At 37.1% G+C, this 26,630-nt stretch overlaps 1 protein-coding gene across 1 annotated transcript; it reads left to right on the top strand.

The window, feature by feature from the left end:
- Positions 1-990: 990 nt before the first annotated feature.
- Positions 991-26,241, top strand: LOC134796205 (membrane-bound alkaline phosphatase-like). The gene is made up of 8 exons (XM_063768232.1): positions 991-1,119; positions 7,997-8,298; positions 14,737-14,929; positions 20,296-20,465; positions 22,562-22,732; positions 23,402-23,567; positions 24,069-24,392; positions 24,745-26,241. The coding sequence occupies exons 1-8, from the start codon at positions 1,074-1,076 to the stop codon at positions 25,047-25,049; spliced, it is 1,677 nt and encodes a 558-aa protein (XP_063624302.1). The 5' UTR covers positions 991-1,073; the 3' UTR covers positions 25,050-26,241.
- Positions 26,242-26,630: the final 389 nt, after the last annotated feature.

Here is a 26,630-nt window from a genome sequence, read left to right as displayed (position 1 = left end):
AGTGAGCAAAATCGCATTTTGCTCACTGTTTTTAAGAAGCAAAGTACCCTTGTTCAAGCTGCTGAGGTGAAAACGTTTTTTTTTTTTTAATCCAGCTTTTATCATACGTAAAATTTGTATTTGGGTATTCCCGAATACTTTGAACAGGTAAATGCGAACAGGGTTTTTAATATGATTAGTTTATTTGTGATTTTGGAAAAACCCGAAAAGGTGTAATCAATAAAAGTGTAATCGGATTAATAGGATAATGTAGCTGGTCAAGCATATCTTGTCAGTAAAAAAAAGCGCGAAATTCAAATTTTCTATGGGACGATATCCCTTCGCGCCTACATTTTTCAAATTTGCCGCCTTTTTCTACTGACAAGATCTGCTTGACCAAGTATATTTAACTTTTGGATAGAATTAAAAAAATATATAATATTTACTAATAGAAACATACTTTACTAATCGACTATGCGCCACTTGCACCATCCCACTAACCCAGTTCTCAGTTCAAATTGTATACATACTGGTAACCATGGTAATTCCAGGTTTATCTGATTAACCCCGGGTTAGGGAATGGTGCAAGTGGCCCTAAGGAAATTAATTAATGTAATGAATTTAAGACTCCCATAATATTTTTAGTTTATTTATTTTATTTCACACACAGACTCAAAAGCTCACACACTGGGGTTTGTTTGACGTACCTAAAGGTCTAAATCATAATGTATTGTTTGTCATTACCATACCATACCATTACCATTAGTTCTAAAACTGAAACCGTTAACTTTTCAGGATTTCCGTAAGGTTATCCTGTAGATAGGTTAGGTTAGGTTTGTTTTATGACACTCCTGAAAAGTTACGCGTTTCTGAACCAAACAAATTATGACGAACGAAAATGCGGACAAACATTATGACTTAAAACTTTTTGGGAAACAATAGAGACCCTAACACACTTAATTAACAGGTGTTAATAAGTCCACGTGCTGATAATCACGTTATCACGTTAATCCCTTGTTGAAAACAATCCCTCAAGCCTTCGTGACGTTACAGACGCAGTCTTAAAGCGGCGTGCGCGCGAGTGGACGGCAGTGATGGCGCGCCTGTTGCTATTGGTGTTCGTTGTCGCCGTGTGCGCAGGTACGTGCGTGATTGTGGAAGTGTGTGATTTGTTCACGTAGGAATATTTTGAAAAATATAAATGTGATTTGCATTGAAGAAAAAATGCTACAATAAACAGGAATCCTAGGAATATTTAAAAACATTAAATCAAATTAATGTTTAAAAAATCTTAAATATCATGTTTAAAAGTTTTGAAATTTTATTTATTTCTTTTTTGAAATTATTATAAAATAAAATAATACAATCCAGGGTAAACATATATTTTTTTTGTGTTTAGATTTTGCCCTTGAAAACAAACTAGAAATTAAAAAAAAAACGATCATACAATAAATATTCACCTACATTTAAAAATGTACAAATTAAAAGTGCATGCCTACAGCTGCTTTAAAAATAAAAAAATGCATTTCTTTTGTACATATGTACCTAATATAAAAAACAATTGTAACAATAGTGGCGTAAATAAATATAAAACAAACCACGTCTAACTTAATATAGAATATATAGAATATAGTTACCGGCTAAATACATAGAGTCACATTAAAGATAAGTATAAAAAATAATGCAGAAAAAGTCAAAAATCCCATGGTCTTAATACTCGTACAAATTACCTTCAATGAAATTTGAATCATTATCAAATGGAACACACTCGATTTTGATTTTAAAACTAAATAATTTTTATTTTTAATACCATTGATTCCAATTTGAGGTTAATAACTATATTACTATCGAACGAGCGAGCGAAGCGAAGTGAAGTTCTTATATTCAACTTGGAACACACGGCTGGCTAGTTTAATAGCTTAAGTATATGGTGTCCCACTGCTAAGCAAAGGTCTCCCCCCTCGATCCCCATACGTCACGGATTTGAGAAATCTCCAGCCAGCCGTTGGGATATGCGTCCAGGCCATCCCGCCATCTCCGCCTGGTCCTGCCAGCTCCTCGTCCATCTTGCGGCACCCTCACAGTTAACTATTTTGGCGCACCTGTGGGTGCATGTGTTAGGTTAAAAACTACTAGAGGCCCAAAATGGATACCCAACACAAATATAACACATTTCCAGCGGATTTGTCCGGAGTTCATTAACTCAATTGAGCATGTCTACGGAACAACCATTCTTAATTTATACCACCGGCTACTTTAATACAGGCCAATTTCACCCTTAATACCGTCACATAAGGTTCAGCTTAGATTTTGTTGAAGTTTACAAATGTTTGTACTGCCGCGCAATATGTAGTGTAGTTCTGTAACGTGTCTAAATCCAGTAAAGGCCTGACGTTATTTAATACAATTCAATTGACCTATTTCTCATATCGTTCTTCATACGTGCGCTATAGGTACTGAAAGTTTCTGGATTTTGATATATGAGACGAATTATTTTTTCTAAGTGGCCAGTTCCAGGAATTTTCAGTATGCCCTAAGTACTACCGGTAACAAATATGGGGTATTATGTACCAGACAATAAGGTGACTTTATGAAAACTTTGGGTTGGGTCTATATTGGGTTGCATAATAATTGATTGTCCTAATGTAATATTACGCATAAATCTCATTTCGCATAATTATTATTGTGCTGAAACTAATAACATTTCTGAAAAATTATAAAACAAACCTAACCTAAACTACCCTATTCTACACAAACTATGCAAAATATTTTCGAAAATACTCTTTGTTTCAGCTGGAGAAAAATTATGCGAAAAGAATTTTATACGTAACATTACCTTTGGGTTGTCTTGATAGTTTTACAACAGCCACGAAATAAGCATTATTCGTTATTTACTCGAATTATTCGTGTAACTAGTTAGATTACTTTAAATTCATGTTTAACTATGTTAGAATTAGAATACCAAGGCTTCTGCAAAAAAACTATTGCTTAAGAATGATATTGCTAAGTCAGCTCTGCATTTCAAATCCACCCCGTTTTACGGTACTTACAAAGCTTATCTTAATATTGTAATAATTCGACAACAAAACAGATAGCTAAATTAATAATTACAAATCGCAACTTAGATAAAACCTAGATAAGCTACACTGAGCTTGCTTATTTGTGTCTTTAGCAACTTAAAAAGGACAACCTTAAATCAACTAAAATGACCAAAAACAAAAAAAAATGCTTAAATCTTTGATATCAATAACATAAAAACAGCAGGTTACTCAACCAAATATTATGATGTTACATCAATGAATAAAAAAACGTGACATTGATAAAGTGATATCAATTGATTTTGTAATAGGAGTCAAGTTACCTAAACGTGATGAGAAGACTAGACACATTAATCAAAATAGAATAATAATTATTATGTTAATCTGATCAATGAATCGTAACATTTACGACACTCATCAGAAGATATCGACTTTCTGTCGAAGGTCATTTTCAAAATTTCGAAGGGGGTTCCCAATTCGATGGATTTACCGATATGTTTTTTTCCAATAAATTAAGATTTATTTAAACAATAAAATTGACCTAAAATTAAAATTACCTACAAAACGAAAACTAGTAGGTACCTAAAAAAAACTAAAAATCTATATCTAAAGAGGGCTCCTGGGGCATAGTGCCAAAGATACTGGCAGCATTTCCTCGCTGAATCGCAACGGTTATTATTTATTTACGGATTTCTGGGAGACTGGTTTAGAATATTTATGTTGTTTTTGGTCTCATTCTAGGCAAATCACTACCTATCTAATGACTGGACTCTAGAAAAATCTAGAAAACTCTTCAAGAGTTGTAGGCCAGCCTATTTATAGTTAGGTTAGGTCAACCGGGATAAACGTAACTATGGGGTTATTGTGTTTGATGAAGATTATAATATTATTATTAATTTTTAATGAATTAGTTGAGGTTTTGTAGCTTTATCAGATAACAGTTATTATCATTGCCAGAAAAAAAATAGTACCTACCTACCTACGAAAATTATTCCGGATTCAAATAGTGAATAACTAAACTATTAAATATATAATATAGTCGGACAAAATATGGTAATGTCATCATTAATGTAAAATTTCTAAGAAAATATGACGACACTTTGTTCTGTTCAAGTCAATGCAAAGTTAGCTTAGACGGACTTTAAATGTTAAATCTATTTGTGATTAAATTTTCTCTAATCTTGATAATACAAGTATTATCTCCACAGACAAGACATCCTCCAGACTGAGCATAGTAGCCCCTCTGCCACAAATGCGGTAGTTTTACTCCATTCTCGAAAGTGTCTTTGTGTGACGTCCGTGTCTTTAAACGGACCAATCACGGCACGGGACCTCGCTCACCTCGTCCCCCGCGCCCCCGTATTTTTGGCAGCATCGGTTTCATGAAATAATTGCTCTAAACTCCGTCTAGAGGATTCATAGTCTATGATTATCTCTAGTTAATTCTCAAGATCAACATTGTTGTTATCTTATTCATTTAATGCTCGTTAAAACTTAACAGAGCTGTTAATAATGATAATATTCTTGGCGTGCAGTAATGTAGTCATTGTGCATTGGACCGTTAAAATGAAGCGTCACACGTCACTGTCACGGCCGCTCGTTATCCATGTTTTGTTAAAATCTACTAAAATCCAATTTGACAAGTAGTGTCAATGCCTTAAAGCATTTTTTCTACTCCCGTACTTTTATTTGTCATTTAAAGGGTCGTGCACACACCTTTAAAACCCTACCTTATAGTTGTCAAGACAAGTTTTTAGTCTATTCCCCAAAAAAGAATTTGCGCATACACGCAGTATCTTTTTGGCGATTTTACGATACTTCGTGTAATGACCACTTAAAAAATATTGAATGAAATACCTACAGTGTTGCCAACCTTATTTTAAATGTCATCTCTGACAAATAAGTGAACTATAGACATGTTTTTTTTTTAATTTCATTCAATCATTCATTCTTTTTCCGCCCGTACCCTCCATTTTTGCTACTTCCTGAATTAAAAAGATTTGCTAAATTTTCAATTTTATTTCAAAGTAAGTGCTTGGTCGCAGAAAAAGTATTGTATGCAACGTTGTTTAACTGAGTCAAAAAATACTCGTGGCGTCTTTATTAACAATTTTCGGCTTCGCCTCAAATGTTACTCACGCCACTCGCCTTTTTTGACCCCTCTTAAACAACGGTTGCATAAAATACTATAGTAAATGGAGACGTCATGGCTGTCATTTTCTGTACGAAACAGTCTGCCAATTAATGCGGGAGAGGGGACGTCAAATGTATTGCTTTTTCTACATGATTTGTCACCTACAAATATCCATGTCAGTTCATATAAAAGTTTGCACAATTGTGCAAGTTTTTCGGCAGAGGGGTAAGCTCTTAAAGGCGACTCCAGTTATTAAATGCTCTAAGGTCAATGGCTGTTTTTTCTCGTTAGTAAGATTTTTTTTTGTATGGAGATATTTTGAGGTCCGAGGAAGAACATAAATGTTAGTTTTTATTAATCATCATCATCACCAAGTTCACCAACATTTTCCCACGCTAACGAAGTCACGGGAGCTAGTTAGAAAATAAAATGAGATATAATATCGTTTTGAGTATTATTTTAACCTTTTCTTAATTTTTTAATGGATTTTACTGGCGTATTGTATTAATTAAAGGAAAAACGCTAACAATTGACTGTCACAATATGCTTTTAAAACTTCGTGAAGATCTGGGTTGGGAGATCAGATGGCAGTCGCTTTCATAGAGTCGTCGTGGGTTTCCTTCGAGACCCTTTTGAGGGGGTGTGAGCGGCCTCTTCCGCCTTCCGGCTGCGGAGGCTGTATCCAGTCGCGCCCCACCTTGTGGGGCGGTCGATCGCACGTCGTTTTGTGGACGGCTGTGTGTCTATTGCGGGCCAGCTTTTTCGCCACCGGCCGTTTATCCAACCCCGCGACCCCTAGCCTGGTGATACCGTTTGAGCGGGGCCAGGCATCGGGGACGCAGAGAAAGCGACCGGCAGCTTAGGCTGGCGTCGCTTTCATAAAGACGATACATACTCGTACCTAAGTAAATTTTGGGATTTAGTTACCAAACGGACCCTAGAACTCTCATGAACGGTGGCAAAGCCGGGACATGGCTAAGAAAATGATGATGATGCATATATAAATGCAAATTAAAGATCTAAGGATTAATTTATATCTTTCTCAGATCCTACATAACATAAGTGTCATAAGTACATGACACGTTACTAATAATCTATTTTCAAGTACCTATACCCAGCCTAATATAAGTATACCTTACGCATTGGAGTAAGTAAATAAAACAGTATTTTAAATCACTGTCTAAGCATTGCAAATACTACTAGATACCTGGTATGCTTGTATCCCTAATATACTATACTTCTCGCGTCGATTGGTGGTCCCTATGCTATCACAATTTATTTTTACATAAACTAATTGTCACTTAAAATGTTTATAAAAAAATGTACAATGGTACAATGTCTCAAGGGCCTATTTTAGATTTAAGCTAGTTATTAATTTCGTTTAGTAGTACCACTGTATATATATTGTATGTAAATAAATCATTATTATCATTTGAAAAAAAAAAAAAAAAAAAAAAAAATGTTGAAGTACCTATATTTAGAAATATAATATTTCGATAATAAAAATATGCTAAATAATAAAAACGTAGGTATTTCTTAAATTTGTTTTTATAACCCAACCAAATGAGATTTGAGGGAATTGTCTGGTGACTATGCTTCGACGCGAGAGATATACAAATCTTTCAAGTGTTTTTGTGATATAAAATGGCCAATCTCAAAAACAGTTATAATCAAACAGTTAATCGTAATTATATAACAATGAGACAAAGTTAACGATCTTATGTACGAAACATAATATATGTAATTTGATAATATTTATCAATTGCCCGAAGAAGGGAGAAAACCTGCTACATCTAAGAAAAAACATTAAAAGTGTAATTTTCCCTATAGTTTTGCAATGGACCTGCGAGCTATTGCTTAATCATAATCATTATAATTTATTGTATTATATTAATATTACGTGTCACTTATTTACAAATTAAACTTAAAACACTAGTTTTAATTATTTTATTATTATTTACTTATTTACCTACAAATAAGGATAAAGATGAATCGTGGCAAAAACTCCTCCTTAAGAGAAACTACGAGTATTAACCTTTAAATCTCGAGGAAGTTTATGAACAGACCTAAGGTCTTTACCTTAAGATGCCTTAAGGATAAAATGACGGTTTTATTCTCATCTTTAAAAATGATTTAAAACTGAGTGGCCTCGTGAATGCCTTGAAGCAAACTATCTTTTTATTTAAATTTCACACAAACAAAAATCATTTAGACCATAAACAAATTTATTAAAACTAAGACCATACTCCAGTTTAAAAGACGGTAAAAAACACGCGTTACTGTATTCTCAATTTATTCCAATTAAATTACATTAAAGACCATTAGGATTAAAAATTAAATAAATTAGTACCTACCTATAAATACAGTATAAAAAAACCTATAAAGGGCCCAATCATAAAAGAAATGCCCCGTCCAACAGTTCGGCCTGCGGCATGGACTCCATTACACTGGCGGCGTTACCTCTGTACCGCTAGGACGATACGCTGAGAGAGGTACACGCCAGCCCTACGGTCCCCTGTATATATTATTTTGTAAAATAAAATGTTTATATCAGCTATGTATGATTTCACCTTTTTTATTTTCTATTCAGTCCGTACATGAAGATCATGGTTAAATAGTGCGTAAAATGCCTTATCTGATAAATCATTAGGTTAAGGTTATATATTTAAAACAAACTCGTGCCATCATAATCTATAAATATCTACATAATCACAATTATCATTTGTATCGGCGTCTAATTTTACTGTCTGAAGTTTCAATGCTGTCGTTTTTTTAATTGTCAGAAAATCATAGCACCCAGATTTTTTTTCTCAAACAAAAACTGACATTTAATTTCTATTCACAGGCCAAGATGGCATCACACCGAAACCAAAAAAGGTTCTCGATACCATCATGAACCCAGCGTACATCCCGGCGGAAGAGAAACATGGTTCCTATTGGAAGAAATCAGCAAGGACGACCATCAAAGCTAAAATAGCTGAAACACTGAATACCAATAAAGCTCATAATGGCATACTTTTCGTTGGTGATGGGATGTCCCTGGCTACGGTCATGGCGGCGAGGACGTTTGGGGGGCAGCTGAATAATGGGCTGGGGGAGGAAAACGTTTTGGAGTTCGAGAGATTCCCTGTCACTGGATTGGCTAAGGTAAGTTAATAATGTTAATCTTGTGGTAGCACCGTTGGCAAAATATACAACGGTGGCGAAAATAGTGAACGCGGATCAGGCGGCCTAGCCAAGGTGATGATCGCTTGCGCTTCGCCATCGAATCGCTTTGTCTCTCTATCACTCTTCCATATGAGTGTGACAGTGACAGTTGCGTTTCAGTTTGCTTTCGTTAGCGATTGGCATGTTATCTGCCAGTAGAGTATTAGTTTTCATGCAAGAAGGCAGACTAATTAAACAAACACACAAGAATGAAAGGCATGCATTTCGCTACCGTATAACTGCCGCGATTAAGACGTTCATTCCGTCACTCGCATTTTTAAATTTCTCCGAGATGGTACACATTATCCAAGATGGCGGCAGTTCCTCGAGGTCCCCAAATGTCAAATAGTGTGAACATGAAAAAGAGACCTTTAATTAACATACCAAATTTCAGGCCTCTTCTAGAGATTTCGAGGCTAGACCTAATCCGATTGTGCTATTTATCAAGGAGATTAATAGATAGAGTTAGACCAAGAAAAGTCTGCAGTGATTTTGATAGCCCACGCAATGCAAGTGTTATTTATACGTCATAATTTCATAGAAGTTTGACGTTGAAAATAACACTTCCACTACGTGGGCTATCAAAATCGCTGCAGACTTTTCTTGGCGTAACCCTAGCAACGACGACGCCGCAACAGTAATGTACAATTGTACAGTTGACATTCGAACGTCACATTTACTCTACTACGAGTTAAGTGACGATGTTTAATAATTTAATACCGTAAAATGGGGCGAGTAGGGTCAAAACTGAAATTCAAACCTCGATAACATTTTATTTTTAGATATGAAAACTGAATGGTGTATATAATAAGCGTTCCGGACGTTTGTATTTTAGTTTTTATTTTATTTTGAGTAGTTCCATTTCATAACTTTGACGATAAAGAGGAAACCCCACCTCACCCCGTAGTGCCTCGTATTTAGGGTGAGAGGGGTTTTCATACAAAGGTGATTTTGGAAATTGTTGGATCGATTTTTTTTTATTATTATAGCTCCATTTTAAATTGGAATACATTATTTTTGTAGCAGTAGCCTTAAAATCCCTTCTCACCCCCCTCTCAAACCTTCTCTCCCCATTCATAACCCAGCTCTCCCCGCGAAACCTACTCACCCCGTTTTACGGTAACACAACAGTTTATGTTTTACACTGATTTAAACTTTCACGATTTTTTCACATTATTTAATTGTACAACAGGACTTTAAGCGTGTATTTAAGTTTTAAGATTTACCTCCGAAGTTTCGAGGACGGCGTTGTCCCCGTGGTCTCGGAGAAGACTGGCTAAAGTTAACATCAACATCATGGTCTAATAAAACATGGTCTTCCATTCCCAGAGTGACACGGGCCTACGTCACAATAACATTGCCACTTTATTTCAACATAACATGTTACATGGGTACATTATACCTATGGTTAATAAGTTAAAATATTTCTTTATAATTTTATAATTTTCATTTATATGTATTTTAGCTTAAATTTTACAATAACACGTCATTTTTAATTACTCGTTAGCAATATCTTCCGATTCACGAAAGAAATTTCAGACTTTCGGGTAATTCTGTTTATACTACTGGCAACACAGGATAGCGCTGTGCACATTTGACAATTCGGATCTAGATAACTTCATGCCCTGACCGTCATCCTTGTCGAACGCGTGTTAATTGTTATTTCCTTCTCGCTCAGTGTCAGCAGTCGCAGTGTTTTCCAAACTTTTCACGTCGTAAGCTTGGTAATTAATGTGTAACTGTGAATTCGTTTTTTAAACGTTTGTCTTGTATAGATAAATAAAGTTTAATTTAATACATTAGATTTGTTTTATTTTACTATGTTTCTACATGAATAACTTAAAATTAATGCCGTTAAAATAATTTTCACCGTTGGTTAAAATTCTCCCACATTTCAAAGTTTGAGAACCTGTAAACAGCATGATGACGTAGGCGCGTGTCAGTTAGGTCATACGCGAATCTCGGAATGGAGTACCAGGCGGATTATATTATTATACCATGCATCAACATCTTCTAGCCGCGCGAGTTTTTCGAACTACCCGCACTTGGTGTTGTTTATCAGTTTGAACGTTTTTCGCACTGGGAATGTTAGAGGTTCCGTCACACAGGCGCGTTTTCCGGGCAGGGCGTGAGCGTTTTATATGTAAAATGCCGCCCGGAAAACGCGCCTGTGTGACGAAGCCTTTACTCTTTTGACACACAACACTAACGATATTCGATTTATTGACTGTCGATATTCGTTTCCGCTTACATTTACTAATGACTGGATTCCATGTGGATGAGATCTTAAAACCCTCGTCCCGATTGAGTTTATATTTTACCTACATTTTACCTTGAACCGTGTATATCCTTGAAATTATACCAAAAAGAAACCCAAACGGAACCAAAATTTGACAGTACTTAACTGTATATTTCTTCCGCCACCGGGTAATTCCAATAAGGAAGTTCGCACTGGTACACTCAAGTACATAAAGCTTTGTGCCGAATTCTGGTAAAAACCGAACCATTGTCTAGCTAGAGCGATCACGATCGAGGTACAGTTAATGGTGTTCGAGTTGCAATCAATAAAACTGAAAGCAGTTTTTGTGGAGCTTAAATGTTTAGATACGGTAAAAGTTTGGTTTATGTAAATTTTGTACAGTCAAGTGTAATGATATGGGTGCACACATCTTACTCAAAAAAATATGTCCGTGTTACCTATTTCCGGACGGATACCCCCTTGAAACTTTCAAGAAAAAGCCTACTACCCTCTTAAATACTGGCAACGCACTTGCGTTTTATAGGTGTCCATGAGCGACGGCAATTGCTTACCACCAGTCGATTCGTCTATTTGTTTGCCTCCTATACCTACTGGTATCATAAGAAAAAAAACATCTAGGTACCTAAAAACATACTTAAAAGATAAAGATAAAGATAAAAAATAGTTTATTCAAGTAATATATGTACTTTGAGTACCTAAGTGCACCCAATATTAACACTTGTCTTGCCTTATCTAAATGACAATATAAGTGATCCTTAGTGGCTTTCATATTGATTCTGACAAGGTACGATATGGTATAGAAATCAAATTCCTTGACTGCATATCTAGTCGGGTTGAATTCATCTAAGCTATACTTATACCTCCTTCTGCACCGACCATGACGTGATCCAATAGATGACACCTTGCTGTCACCTCTATTGACAATGACTTAAGTTTCAAGATGACATGTGCCTACTTGGACCACCATACGTTTACCTTATTTATTTATATATGCTTACATATATTGAAGTTTCATAGTGACACTACCACACTTTGTCGTAATACAATATGGCGTATTAGTGCTAAAATAACGGAAACTCGTGACAAAAACATATTCTTTTTTTTATTAACTGCAGTCATTGTAGTAAACGAGTCATAAACAGATCGTAAAACAAAAGTAGTAGTAGTTTCACATATACACAACAATTTACCGTGTGTGCATTCAAGTTATAATTTTATCACACCGACAAATAGAAAAATATTACTGCTTTCCTAAGGTTCAATCAGAAAATTAGAGTATCTATTAGTAATTTCGATTCTAGTTAATTAAGCTCCTAAGTACCTAAGTAAATAATAAACACTGAATTGTATGAAACAAGGATAGATAACAACATATAAACAATCGAAATTACAACGGCAAACTTACAACCTCTATTTGTACCATAACGTAAATAAATAACAATTGAATGTTAGTAGTTTACACATGAAGCTACTTTAATTACTGAATGGTTGAGAATCTATTACCAAAAAAGTATTAACCACGCAAAAACCTTCACAATTGCATTTTTTATCTGTGTAACTGTTTATCCGTTTTGGATCACTGCTTCTTACAACACAACAAGTGACACTGCTCTCTTTAATTGCCAAAAACAAACGATTTTTATCTTTAAAATCGTCCCATTAAGGTAGTTAATCCAATAAAAATAATAGCAATCTGTGCCGGTCTCAGAAAGAACAAAAACGTATTGAAATCGTTAGCACTTGTTTTGATCTTCATTTTATATAATCCGTTCGTAATCGACCATTCACCTAATTATATTACAATGATAACTGTCATAGTCGTTTTATCATTAGTAGGCCAAGAGCAGCTTATACAGTAGGATATAGAAGTAATTAAGGGAATGAATTACCCTATTTAAGTTATGGGTCATACACAGATTATAAAACACAAATAAAATTGTCACTACTGTGGGCAATTGAGTATGTGCATTATTTTCAAGTTCAAGTATCTTTAATTTCTTTGGCCTAAGTCGTAAAAAAAATAACGTTACTTTGCTAAAACTATTTAAATAGATAAAATAACTTCAAATACGTCGATACTTAGTGATGATGATGATGATGATGATCATACTTAGTAAAAGTATACTAACAATGATTTTTGATGATAGCTAGGTAGTTAGGACTAATAATATAATTTATCATAGTAAACAGGGATTTTTAATTTATTTAATGCAAGTTAAAACAGTCTGTATCGTTATCAGCTGATTGTTAGAGTTAATAAAAATAGAAAAATGTTAATTGCAGAACCGTAAAAAAAAACTAGTTATATGCAACTAAGAGCAGGTTTCGAACTTTATTATACATCTGTTATTGACACGTTATGATAATATATATGTTCAGGTGTATCATGCTCCACCCATAGGTACGAGTACAATTCTCGAATAAATTATGTTTAAATTTGATCCAAATAAAAATAAGTTTGGATTGACTTCCTAATTCTTTGATATAGTTCTGACCTGTTAAAGTTACAAATTGGTCCCTAATTTACTTTACTACGTCAGTATACATTAAATCCAACGATCGTCATAATATCTGTTAGACTGTCACGTTCAAGGAACTCCCGCGCAGGGCCGCACGTCTTCTGACGTCATCGCCATTTCCCATGCGTTCCAAATTTTGCCAACCTTCGTGAGTGCCTGTTGTAGCCGGTTTATTGACAATGTGACGCATGAATATGAATGGAGTATTGCTGTAGGTACATAAAATAAACGTATAAAAGTACTATATTTTTTACATTTATAGTTAGAATTTTCTAAGGTAAACTTTTGGGCTTATTCATAAACGCGCTACAAAGCTCAATTAGCTAATAACCGTTTGTCTTATCTGTCATTTTGACTTATGTATTTGTAAGAAAGAGATAAAAAATAATTTAACTAAATCAGGCCCGTAAAGTTTTATGAATAAGAGATAATCTGTTAAACAAGAGGTATTGTATATTCTATGCAGCGGTTACTACTGGTACTGCTACTAACTCTGTCATAAGTGGACAGTAACAAGCACGTTTAAAAAGAAATTTTACCGTCCTATTTATATGGTTCAAATTTATGTAACAGCTCATTAGGAGATAACATGTTTGGGTGATGTAGAACGATCGGGTGCCCACATTCAGGTAAAACTTTTTGGAAATAACAAAAATACTAGAAGTTATTAAATTAAACGATTGATTAACGTATTTAACATAAAGGTAGAGTCGATTTATTCTAGTTTTAGTTAAGCAAATCAGTGTTTTTTTTGATAAAACCGGTATAGACAAGGAAAGATAAACAAGAAGCGGCAAATAATTACCTACAAGATTGCACTATCAAATCTGATTGAGAAATGGTACTGATCTGTGAATGATGCAAACATTACCATTACCATTACTGTCATCACCGTGATCATGACCTTTCGTCATAATCGGAAAATGTGCCAATCTGATAGTTCTGCAACTTCTTAAGATTTTCTTACAATCGATCACATTGACTCTTATTACTATCTCCTTAAAGTTTAATTTTGCGATTCGCAAGACACAATGACAATAAGGCAGACAAGAGGAGACAGCGTGACATTCGTTTTACAATGTTACAATGCAAGGAAGGAAACTGGAAGGAAATTATCATGCTGCTACTTAATTATGGCCGACCGTGTACAAGGTTGAGACTTGAGACATTGCTAAAGCGAAGATTCATTGACTGCAATGTGTAAAGCCTAAATCCATGTCCATACATTTTTAGAAGCCTCAATAAGCCTAATCCCTTTCTTAAAAATACATAAATCTTTATTGGCACAGCTGTATAAAAGAAATCAGAACACACCACAGATGGTCTTGTGCAGTACCGTCTTTACCATAAGGGCACACGGGGACCCCCATCCTCAAGGGGCCCCGAAGGACAGACAGTAACAGTATATTTGATTACCCATAATAAATAGAAGATCATAGTAGAAAAATGTTAGTTTAATTAGCTTTCTTTCCAATAGGGCCCCAAATTCTTATGTGCCCAGGGGCACCAGCATAGTTTAAGACGGCCCTGGTCTTATGGGTACAGATCGATTTACATCTGTGAATATATTGGGTTCTAACCTAACTTCTCTCTTTCTAGACATACTGCCTCGACGCTCAAGTCCCGGACTCTGCCTGCACCGCCACGTCTTACCTTACAGGCGTGAAGACGAAGTACGGTGTCATCGGGCTTGATGGCAACGTGACGAGGGCCGCCTGCAGTCCACAGCTTCATAAGGGCAACTGGGCTACGTCTATTGGGCAGTGGGCGCTGGAACAAGGATTGGATGTTGGTAAGTAGACGACAAGCGAATTATGGAGTCATTGGAGTGGTTTTCAACGTGATGAGAGCAGCCTGCAGCCCACAGCTTCATAATAGCAACTGGGCTACGTCTATTGGGGAGTGCGCGCTGTAGCAAGGATTGGGTGTTGGTAAGTAGACGACAAACGAAGCATGGAGTCATTGGAGTGCTTGGCAACGTGACGTGGGCCGTCTGCACCCCACAGCTACATAAGGGCAACTGCTGGGCTACGTCTATTGGGCAGTGGGCGCTGGAACAAGGATTGGATGTTGGTAAGTAGATGATAAAGTACGGAATCATTATTGGAGTTGTTGGCAACGTGATGAGGGCTGCCTGTAGTCCTGAGCTTCGTAAAGGCAACTGGGCTACGTGTATTGGGGAGTGGGCGCTGGAGCAAGGATTGGATGTTGGTAAGTAGACGACAAACGAAGTACGGAGTCCTTGGAGTGGTTTTCAACGTGATGAGGGCCGCCTGCAGTCCACACCAGACCAAGTGACAAGTGACGGATGAACTGCGGAGTAATCAGTGTGGATGGCTTTATGTCGAGGGCCGATTGAATTGGCAGGTTCCAAAATGCTACACACAACTGTAATAATATCAGGACAGGAACTTCAAGTGGACCTGACCATTTAAAATTATTTCTATCAAACGATTGGAATTCTATCAGAATTGTCCCAATGTAGTAAAGATTGGCCTCTAGATTTGTAATAACTTTGTACAATTTGAAGCTGAGTTATAGGTAGTGGTTAGCTTACCAATATGGCCACTAAGCTTATTAAATTAATACAATGATAGTTTCGTGAATATCTGGGTCCTGATCCATATTTAGACGGCCAGGTGTAGCTATCAATATAAACTCACAAGCGAAACGCTCAATGAGACGTGACCTCGTCTTTTGTATACCAATATACGTCCATTGCGATATCATCTCCGCACTGAGTCTCTTGGTTAGGTACCGGCAACAAAGTTAACTGATCGTTTTTGGAACTTATTGCAACGAATTAAGGCTCACCACTGGTCAGATCAGCGTGTTACTGTTATAGTATCCTCGTAACAAAGTGATGACCGCGGTCATATTACTGTCTCTTTCACTCTTACTATGACTATGTAAGTGTGAATGAGTAGTTTTACTACCCCGGTCGTCAGTTTGGTTTGCGAATAGTATAGTATACCTACCTACCGTGATCATTGTGGTTGACTGCTAATTTGAGCTTAGTAAATGTGACATTTACGACTATAAGTACTCTCTGGTAAAATATTCTTCTTCTTCTACCTAGTGTTATCCCGGCGGTTATTGCCAGGGACCGCTTTCCTACTTGCTTTCCTCCACTTTGCGCGATCCTGTGCGTCTTCTCGTGTGAGTCCGTTGTACGCTCACATATGTTTTCACCTGGTAAAATATTGTCAAGGAAATCCCAGAGGTTTCTTGAAAAAAGAAGTGAGGAAGTGGCTTTTAAAGTATTGGCAACGAATTTCCCTGGAGTTGAAAACCTAGATAAATTTCGGTCTTTCTCGCGTTGTCCCGGCTTTTGCCACGGCTCATGGGAGCCTGGGGCCTGCTTGGCAACAAATCCCGAGAATTGGCGTAGGCATTCATTTTTACGAAAGCGACTGCTATCTGACCTTGCAATCCAGAGGTTAAACTAGACATTATTGGGATAAGTCCGGTTTCCTCACGACATTTTCCTTCACCGAAAAGTGACTAGTAAATATCAAATGATATTCGTATTTCGTACCATAAGTTCCGAAAAACTCATTGGTATAAGCCGGGGTTCGAACCCATGACCTCCGGTTTGAAAATCACACATCATTCATCATCATTCTCTTGCCCTTTTCCCATTCACTTGGGGTCGGCGCAGCATGTCTTTCTCTTCCACACCTCTCTGTCACCCGTCGTCTCATCATTTCATTCTCATCATTTACTTGCGTTTGCGTTCGTTTCATATCATCAGGTTTGAAAATTGCACTCTTAGCACCAAATAGATTTTGGTAACAGCCTGATATCATGGATGTTTCTTTGTTTGCCACTGACGTGGTGTAAAAATTTCAACAAATACTCACGTTGTCGGTCGTCATAAATCATAAAATAATGATTGTCGTGACCTTGTCGCTATTTTATTTTATTGCAAGTTAGTAAATAATAAGTATAATGTATATTTTTCATGCGTAGAAATTCCTCCATATTAAACAAATATTGACCGATTTACCACGTTTCTTTATATATGCTAGCATTTGTTACGGTGATAGTACATGTGAATATAGGGAGAGTCTGTTCAGAAAGAGAAGAGTGGAATGAATTGGGCCTCATACGTTCCACGACTCTTCTCTTTCCGCACAGACTCTTAAGGTAGTTGCTAAAGTAGAATATGCTTCTGGTTTATTAGATATTAGCCATTTTCTCCGCAAGATTACGCCGCTTTCGAAGTTAAATAAATAAATAAATAAATATATTAGGGGACATCTTACACAGATCAAACCTAGCCCCAAACTAAGCAAAGCTTGTACTATGGGTACTAGGCGACGATATACATACTTGTATAGATAAATACATACTTATTTACATAGAAAACAACCATGACTCAGGAACAAATGTTAGTGTTCATCACACAAATAAATGCCCTTACTGGGATTCGAACCCAGGACCATCGGCTTAGCAGACAGGGTCACTATCCACTAGACCAGACCGGTCGTCTAGTTATCTCAATGCACTTTATATATTAATCCACTCGTACAATCAATCAACCTAAGGCCCTTATTTAGACGATGCGAGAACTCGCATGTAGTTTCATTACATTGCGGGTTTTGATCGGTCGGTTGAATTGGACGTAACCAACAGTCCGCAATGTAGAGTAACTAAAATCGCATCGCAGTCTAAATCAGCCCTAAAGGATTTTGTACAAGGGTCAAGGACTGGGTACTAAAGTGACAAAGGAAATTTCATATTACCGACCTGTCAAATTACATGACTAATATCTACATAGGTACATATTAGGCAATTAGGGTGAATACTATGACTGTGCTGGGTATTAAAGTAATGCTTGAGTTATCCTTGCCACTTTAATGTATCACTTATTGGCTACAATAAGATAGTTTTGTACAGATAAATTGACATTTCATAACAATCATATAATCTACTTTAAAGAATGACTCACGTTAGACCGGGCCGTGTCCGGGCCGGAGCTTCCGGCGCATCGTTTTCTATGGAAAGCATCACGTGATCACCTTTCATGTCATAGAAAAGTAAGCGCCGGAAGCTCAGGACGGGACACGGTCCGGTCTAACGTGAGTCATCCTTAAGGATATCCCAAAACGATGACGAGATCTGTATAAAAACAACAACGCCTGTATTAAAACGCCTTTATTCTTGCCGAAAAATGATGTCAGTCATGACATTCGTAGATTCATATGAGCATATTGCTTGCATATTGTAATCACAATCATGTGTAAAATATGCCTAAAACAAATAACGGGTTTTAAAGTGCATGTTGGACAGTCACCATCAGATATATCGGAGCGGCCATGGTGCTCACAAATATCTGAACACGCCTCTATTGTCAAGGCGATAGAGTGCGTGTTCTGATATTTTTGAGCTACTTGGCCGCTCCGATATATCTGATGGCGACTGGACAAAAAGGCGTATCTTCGCGGCTCTCACGTCGTTCTATTATTTTTTGCTACCGAATCCAAAAATCAGTAAAAAGCATTGTGATTATTACGAATTAAGCAAGATCATAATTGAAAAAACTCGCCCACCGAGGGTTCCGTACTTTTTAGTATTTGTTGTTATAGCGGCAACAGATCACGAGATACAGCCTGCTGACAGACGGACGGACAGCGGAGTCTTAGTAATAGGGTCCCGTTTTACCCTTTGGGTACGGAACCCTAAAAAGGCGTGTCTTCGCGGCACTTACGTCGCTCTATTATTTTTGCTACCGAATTCAAAAATCAGTAAAAAGTACCTATTGCGATTATTACGTACTAAGCAAGATCATACCTGAATTATCGTAACAAGAAAGTGACTCATATATAATACAAATTTACGTTTGAACTAGACAGCATACCTAATGATTCAATCGTTAATTTATTTTAAATGACTTAATTCATAATCTTTAATAGTGTACACGTGCTTACCTACTTACATTGTTTACGATAGTTGTCTTGTCAATAAGCAAGTTGAAATATATGAACCACAAATATGCGGCTATATAATAGTTCATAAAAAGAGTGATTGATTTTTTTAATAGGAATGGTAACATGATATACCTACTATATTATTATTGCCTAATAAATACAAAAATTAATGACTACGTAGGAAACATATGCCTTAACCTAGACCTTGACGGTCCCCGACCCCACGGCAGACCAAAACAGCAATGGCTCGATGTCGTGAAATCCGATACACGATAAACGGGCTCACGCGAGAAGACGCCCAGGATCGCGTAAAGTGGAGAAAAGCAAGTAGGAAAGCGGACCCTGGCAAAGGCCGGGATAACAAGTAAGGTGGTGGTACTAGTGCTCGACATGCTAATGCCCAATAGATGACACCCTGCTGTCACCTCTATTGCAAAGACTTAAGTTTCAAGATGACATGTACTTACTGTTGGGACCGCGTCGAGCACCAGTACCACCACCTTAGATGTAGAAATACAAGAATTTAGCGCCATCGCATCGGTCATTTTGTAAATTATATTTCAGATTGCTTTTCGATGACTAAGTAAATGAAAGCGTGAAGTAAATTGACGTCAAGTGTCTGGTAGATACTGTGAGAACAAATACTGTATATTTATTGTTATTCTTCCTTTTTTGATTGCTTTATCGTGCATTGTTCTTGGACAAAGTTTGCCATAAAACGTGCTGTGCTACTTATATTGATGACTCCGTTCGTTTCGCCTCGTGTATTAAACATTAATTTAGATTATTTTATTGTCCGCGTTATAGATATTCAGAGTGCAGTAAATTAAATAAAAACCACAAATCTTTATTTTTTATAATGATGTTCTGACGTAGGTTACGGCGTAGCTTACGAACATAATGAATAAGAAACTAATAACAATCTATTAAAATGTTGAATTATATTCATATCGATCGATATTTGCTTAGATTACAATTATTGCTAATTATAAAATGTTTATATGTAATGTCATGATTTTAGTCTTATTTTAGTGGGTAAAGTTATTATACACTCAATTAGTTTCTTGTTTAAACATCGTGAGCGTTAGAAAAATATTCGGCTCGATAAAACTTCAATCGATATATCTATACGCCCTTATCGGGTCTCGTCCTTTCCAATTGAACTATGAAGATTTAGTTAATACTAATTCCAGCTCAAGCTAATAGTCTGTTCCCTTAATTCCAGGTCTAGTAACAACGACGCGTGTAACCCACGCCTCGCCGGCGGGAATGTACGCGCACACGTCGGAACGTAATTGGGAGTCTGATGCAGATGTTCCCGACGAGTGCCTTCAGCTCGGTTGTCGAGATATCGCGCACCAGCTGGTTATGAATAACCCGGGACGACAGTTTAAGGTAACTAGTGTGACCCAGTGGGAATGTACAAGTCGGAATGTAACTGGGAGTCTGATGCGGATGTTCCTGACGAGTGCCTTCAGCTCGGCTGTAAGGATATAGCGTACCAGCTCGTTATGAATAATCCGGGACGACAGTTTAAGGTAACTATGTGACCCAGTGGGAATATACAAGCCGGAATGTAACTGGGAATCTGGTGTGGACGTTCCCGATGAGTGCCTTCAGCTCGGATATCGCGCACCAGCTCGTTATGAAGAACCCGGGATAACCGTTGAAGGTAACATTTTATTCAACGGTGCCCCAATGGGTAATAGCACGTGTCGGAAGCCGGTGTTGCTCGAAGGGTAATTATATATAATAGTTATTTGTTTGACAAGGGGGCAGAGTTGTTGTTTATTGTTTAACCCCTCGTGCTAATTGATACACGAGTAAGCGAAAGATTCCAAAATGAGTCAAAATGTTCTACACATAGAGACATATCACTACACATCGGTAACTCGTGGCATTTAGGTAGCACTTAAAAGATTAGTGATGAGCACACATTAGTAACTCGTGGCATTTAGGTAGCAGGCACAGACTAGTGATGTGACAATGTTCTTCCTATACGAGTCAAGAAAAAGAAACCACTAAAAAAAGGAAATTAATTAAACTAATCTTTTAAGTGCTACCTAAATGCCACGAGTTACCGATGTGTACACTTTTTGTTTAAGTTATTCGAGAATGATAGTTTTGACGCGTAGTCTAATCCGTTACTTTTGTGGTAGTACCTATGCCAATAGTACCTATGCACTTTTGATGTTGACCTATTAATCAATGGTAACTAATACCTATACAAGGCCATAGTGATGTCCACGATGTCATACCTATTCATGAACAGCATACCATGTTTTATTTAAAAAATGAATGCTAACTATAAATTAGTAATATATATACTTAAGTATACTAATGCAGTTCGTTTGAGAAGCATTATAAACCAAAGGCCCTAACTTTGTTTCAAAGAGAACATAAAGATGGATTCGTATTCATAAAATATGCATATCGCAAAATAATAATATGAAGAACTGAAAAGCATGCTTGAATTGAAGCATTGTGTAGCAAATTCAATGTGAGAAAATACGTCATAAAGCGTTGAAAATTAAATTACGCGCTACTTATTTACTCAACGTGTTTGGTTTCACGTATAGAAAAACATTGTAATTTGGTAGCAAAGCGATAAGACTTCCATACAAAAATGATTATCCTGAAACGAAATATCCATTGTTACTAATTTATCGGTTGTTAATTGTTATTCGATGAAAAAAACATCGTAAGGCAACCTGCATAATAATTATGGCCGCACAGATATTCTAGCCGTCGCATTGGGTTAGCGTGGCATTACAGCCCAAAATCTCTTAGTCAGAGAAGACCTGTGTTTACCGTTCCAGGTATATCGGGCTGGTAATGAGTAAAACATAGTAAAATTAGTGCCATGACTCTTTTAATACATACTTAAGTTCAACCAGGACAATTGCAACTATGGGACATTTACTCCAAAGGTACAAGTAGTGAGTCTAGAGCTTGAGTCTATATGGGTGAATTCTTTTGTCCTCCTAACTCCCAAAAGGTTTAGTCTTGCTTTTGAATTTGGAACCTCGTCTTATTTAATAAAAGTTAAAATATAATTTTGGTTATAATGCCTTATAAGGGCCTCTGGGACTCGGGAGGTTATGACTGGCGAAAGCGTGGCATGAATACAAGTGGCTCTAACCTTCTTGTATTTTTAGAACAATTGCATTTGCCCCATAGTTACAATTGCCCTGGCTGACCTCACGTTTTTAATTAAAGTTTTCCATATCTATACTGTGACCAATTTAATTAAATTTACTTACGTCATAGAGTATTGCTCAAATACCTATTTAATGTACACTTAGATAGTGTAATTTAAAATCTATTGTATTTATTGTTCATCATCATCTTCTAGAGGAGCCTGGGGTCCGCTCTGTATATTTTATCTCGGTATTTAATGCTATTATGGTAAAATAAAATTCGAAAATATCAACATTACCTATTGTTTTGTCTGTCTTCACATCTACAAGCTTTCTATATCCATATTTCAGGTGATAATGGGTGGAGGCCGACGCGAGCTTCTACCCAAGATACAGAACCCGTTGGTTAACAGTACCGGTAAGCGGTTAGATGGACTGGACCTCACGGAGTTGTGGCATATTGACAAGACGGAGAAGAACGTGACGCACCAGTACGTTACTGATAGGAGCGAGCTATTGAAGGTAATACTACTATAGTCTGTATCTTTAGGTATTTAAATAAAAGTAAACAAAAACTACCCTCAAATGGCTCCTTAAGCCAGTTGAGGGTAGATGAAAACATTACACGATCAAATAATGTAGGTTAAAGTCAAGTTGTTCAGTGACAGATCTAGGCGGTTTTGTATTTGGTTGGTTAACCAATACATGTTACAACTACCCGAAAATTTACAAATTATTTGTTTGCTTTTATTTAAATACCTAAACAGTGTATAATAGCAGACCTCTTAACCGATAATTGGTAGACCTTTTAAGGGGCCCACAGATTACCAGTTCGCCGGATGATATCAGCCTATCAGTTGTTCGCAACTGTCACCTTTTGCGTTTAACTGACAGGTTGATATCGTCCGGCGAACTGGTAATCTGTGGCCCCTTTTATGTCTTGGCAAAAAGGTTTATGAATTGTTGAAAATTAGTGTAAACTATGGTCCTTAGGTCAACCAAGCATGCTGTTTTTTTCCTTAAGTAAAGCTTTCGAAATAATCGCTCCGAAACTCCAAAAAATATCCCCCAGATTTCTCTGTCTTTTATTTAAAACTTTGCTAGCAATCATCAGTTCAAAGCACTAAAGTCTATCTTGTTATCCGATTCAACAATACACACTGAATCTAATACAAAATATCCTTCTTCCAGGTATCAAACTCCGAAGATCTACCCGAATACCTGCTCGGCCTGTTCCAAGACGATCACATGTCCTACCATCTACAGGCCGAGAATCAGCCTACGCTGGAGGAAATGGTCGAGGTGGCCATCAAAATGCTGAGTAGGAGTCCCAAAGGATTCTTTTTGTTTGTTGAAGGTGAGAATGGTATTTTGGCACTTGATGAAATAAAAACAAAAGCTGTAAAGCGCAATTTTTTTGAACTAAAAATTATTCCACCAACTGTTCACCGAAAAGTAAGAGATTCTCCAACCAGAATAGAGCCCTAAAGTTACAAACTTTTGACACCTGAGGCCTAACCAGCCCACACTAGAGGAAATGACTGAGTTGGCCATCAAAATTGAAATGATGGAAAGATCCGTCGGAGTCGCCAGCTTTATCATTTTTCTTATTAAATTGCGCCAATAAGGTATTGATTTCAAATCACGCCTGTATTTTTCCTTTAAAACCCATCTATGCGCAGAAAACGTTTTCGGTTCGATTTCGAGGTTACAGCTAGGTTGTCTGTTTTCTTATTTTTAATAGTAGGAGCAAGTTCTTCTAGTTAGTAGAAAACGACCCAATAGGCATACGAATATGGGTTAATTTCACATAGTATATAAATGTTTAAATAACTTTTCAATTATATTCTCTATCCAGGTGGCAGAATAGACCACGCACACCACGACAGCCTCGCGCATCTCGCCCTTGACGAAACTGTGGAATACTCCAAAGCGGTCAAGAAAGCCAAAGAACTGACCGACCCTGAAGAAACCCTGATCGTCGTGACCTCTGACCACGCCCATACTATGACCGTAGCTGGCTACCCTTCTAGGGGTAATGATATATTGGGTGTTGTGGATACGGCAACTGGAGATGATGGAAAGCCATATACGACGATTAGTTATGCTAATGGGAAAGGAAAGTCCATTGGGGATGATGGGACGAGGGTGGATGTGACTTTGCACCAGGCGTTTATGGCACGTAAGTATTTTAAAGTTTTTTTTAAGTATTGTAGTAATATTTACCGTACATTTAGAGCGGGTGCCGTAGTGAAACTTGCCAAAAGATGCGCTAAGAATTGCAAAATAGTGGGACTGCAAATAATTTATGACACCAACGAGAATCGTTTGATAATCATCTTTACTTAATATTATAAATGCGAAAGTAACTGTATCTGTCAGTCTGTTACCTCTTCACGCTTAAACCACTGAACGGATTTAGATGCAATTTGGTATGAAGATAGTTTAAGGCAGCCTTCCTTGAGGAAGGATGTCGGAAGAGATAATAATCTTTGTTCTTTCTTTACGTAATTCAATCACAATTCCATCGCCAGGTGACGTCAGCTACGTTTACCCCGGCCTTGTCCCACTTGACTCCGAAACCCACGGGGGCGAGGACGTAGCAGTCTTCGCACGAGGACCTTGGCAACACCTCTTCACTTCCAGCTACGAGCAGACCGTAGTCCCCCACCTCATTGCCTACGCCATGTGTTTATCAGAAGACCAGCATGAGAACTGCAGGTTAAAGACTAGGTTTGGACGGTTTTACCCGTCTAGCGCGGTGTTGAATAGACCTAGTTTGGTTAGTTTAAGTATTTTGGCTGTGATTGTTAGTGTTAAGTATTTATACTATTTATAGTTTCGATTTAAGGTGTTTACTAGTAGTTGTTGGGTTTTGGGATTATGCTGTAGTTTTTTGAGTAATCTTACACTAATAATTTTACAATTAAATCATGCCAAACTTTTACGTTTGATGGCAACTGTTGTTTGCCTTTCTATTCAAGCAATAGTAATATAGCATAAAATTGGGTCCATTTCTGCAACATTTGTAGGTACCTGAAGTTGTGTGAGTTTCCACAGAAATGTATTATTTACTGTGGTAAAGACTAAACTTACGTTTACGGGTGTGAATTTAATAAGATTTTCCCGTCATTATAACATTACTCTCTCTCTCTTTCTGGTTACCTACCACTACTATACATTGAAGAGAGAGAGAAAGTAACAATAAACTGGGTGATTTTGTGGTCGTGATCAAAGATGTATTAAGATCATACTAAGCAAAGTTCCCGCGGGAACTAACCAGAAAAGCGCAAAAAAAAACCAATGGACACCTTGAATCAAATGTCAAGTATAAGTATGAATTATCTCAGATGATTTTTTGGGGCTCGGGCCCTAATCTGCTAAATAAAAGCCTTTGTTTCTTTTAAGAGCGGTCTTCAGCACGTGTCAAAGCAACCATGTCGTTTAAAAGCAACTATCGGGATAGTATTAAGGTTCAAATTTATGTGACGGCTCATTCAGAGAACAATCAGGGTGGTCTTTTCTTTGGAGATAACAAAATGTTTTATCTCCGAATGGGCTGTTTCATGAATTTTAACCATTTAAATAGAATGGTAAATTTGTTTATCAAACGGGCTTATTCCCGTTACTTATGTCGAGGCTATTAGCAGTAAGCAGTGTAACCACTGCATAAAGGAAACAAATCCTTTTGTTTAACAGATTAGGGCCCGAGCCCGAAAAAATGATCTGAGATAATTCTTATACCCACAGCATAATGTCGAAATGCATAAACTACGATTAGGTAGGTATACAATTAGAAATACAAGATCCCTCGCAATAGGAACATAAATCAACAAAATAATTTACACGGCACTATTTTTAAGCTCTTTATAATTTATAATATTTACCAGGATTCTATTTCATAATAATTATACTTAAATAAGCCTTGGCAGATGAGTATTGTGTTTAGTACTTCAATAAAATACTTTGTTTTTAATCTTTTCGACTTAGGCCTACTTGCATGGTGCCACTAACCCGGGGTTAAGCGGTTAAATCGTTAACCCAGTGTCAAATTGTAATGGTAACCGTGGTAACTCCAGGTTTAACCGGTTAACCCTGAGTTAGTGGAATGGTGCAAGTGGGCCTTAGTTGTAAAAGTTGCAGGTAAATAAATCAAAGTAAATAAATTATTCTTAGGCCCACTTGCACCATTCCACTAACCCCGGGTTAACCGGTTAAACCTGGAGTTACCATGGTTACCAGTACAATTTGACACTGGGTTGACGGTTAAACCACTTAACCCCGGGTTAGTGGGATGGTGCAAGTGGGCCTTACTATTTTATATTTCGTCATTTTTCATTGTTCTACTTTGTAGACAATGTATGTGTATGTATAAAATTAAATGTTACCGTGAAAAAGTTTAAAAATAGTTTCAACTAGG

Source organism: Cydia splendana, chromosome 13, assembly GCF_910591565.1.
Source record: "Cydia splendana chromosome 13, ilCydSple1.2, whole genome shotgun sequence".
In the NCBI taxonomy this organism is placed as follows: Eukaryota; Metazoa; Arthropoda; class Insecta; order Lepidoptera; family Tortricidae; genus Cydia; species Cydia splendana.
The sequence above is the reverse complement of the archived record's forward strand: the minus strand, read 5'-3'. Positions and strand labels throughout refer to the sequence as shown.

Coding starts and splice junctions, on each gene's coding strand:
- LOC134796205 (XM_063768232.1), top strand. CDS start 1,074: ATGGCGCGCCTGTTGCTATTGGTGTTCGTTGTCGCCGTGTGCGCAG. Junction 8,299..14,736: donor CTGTCACTGGATTGGCTAAG/GTAAGTTAATAA, acceptor CTCTCTTTCTAG/ACATACTGCCTCGACGCTCA. Junction 23,568..24,068: donor ATTCTTTTTGTTTGTTGAAG/GTGAGAATGGTA, acceptor TTCTCTATCCAG/GTGGCAGAATAGACCACGCA.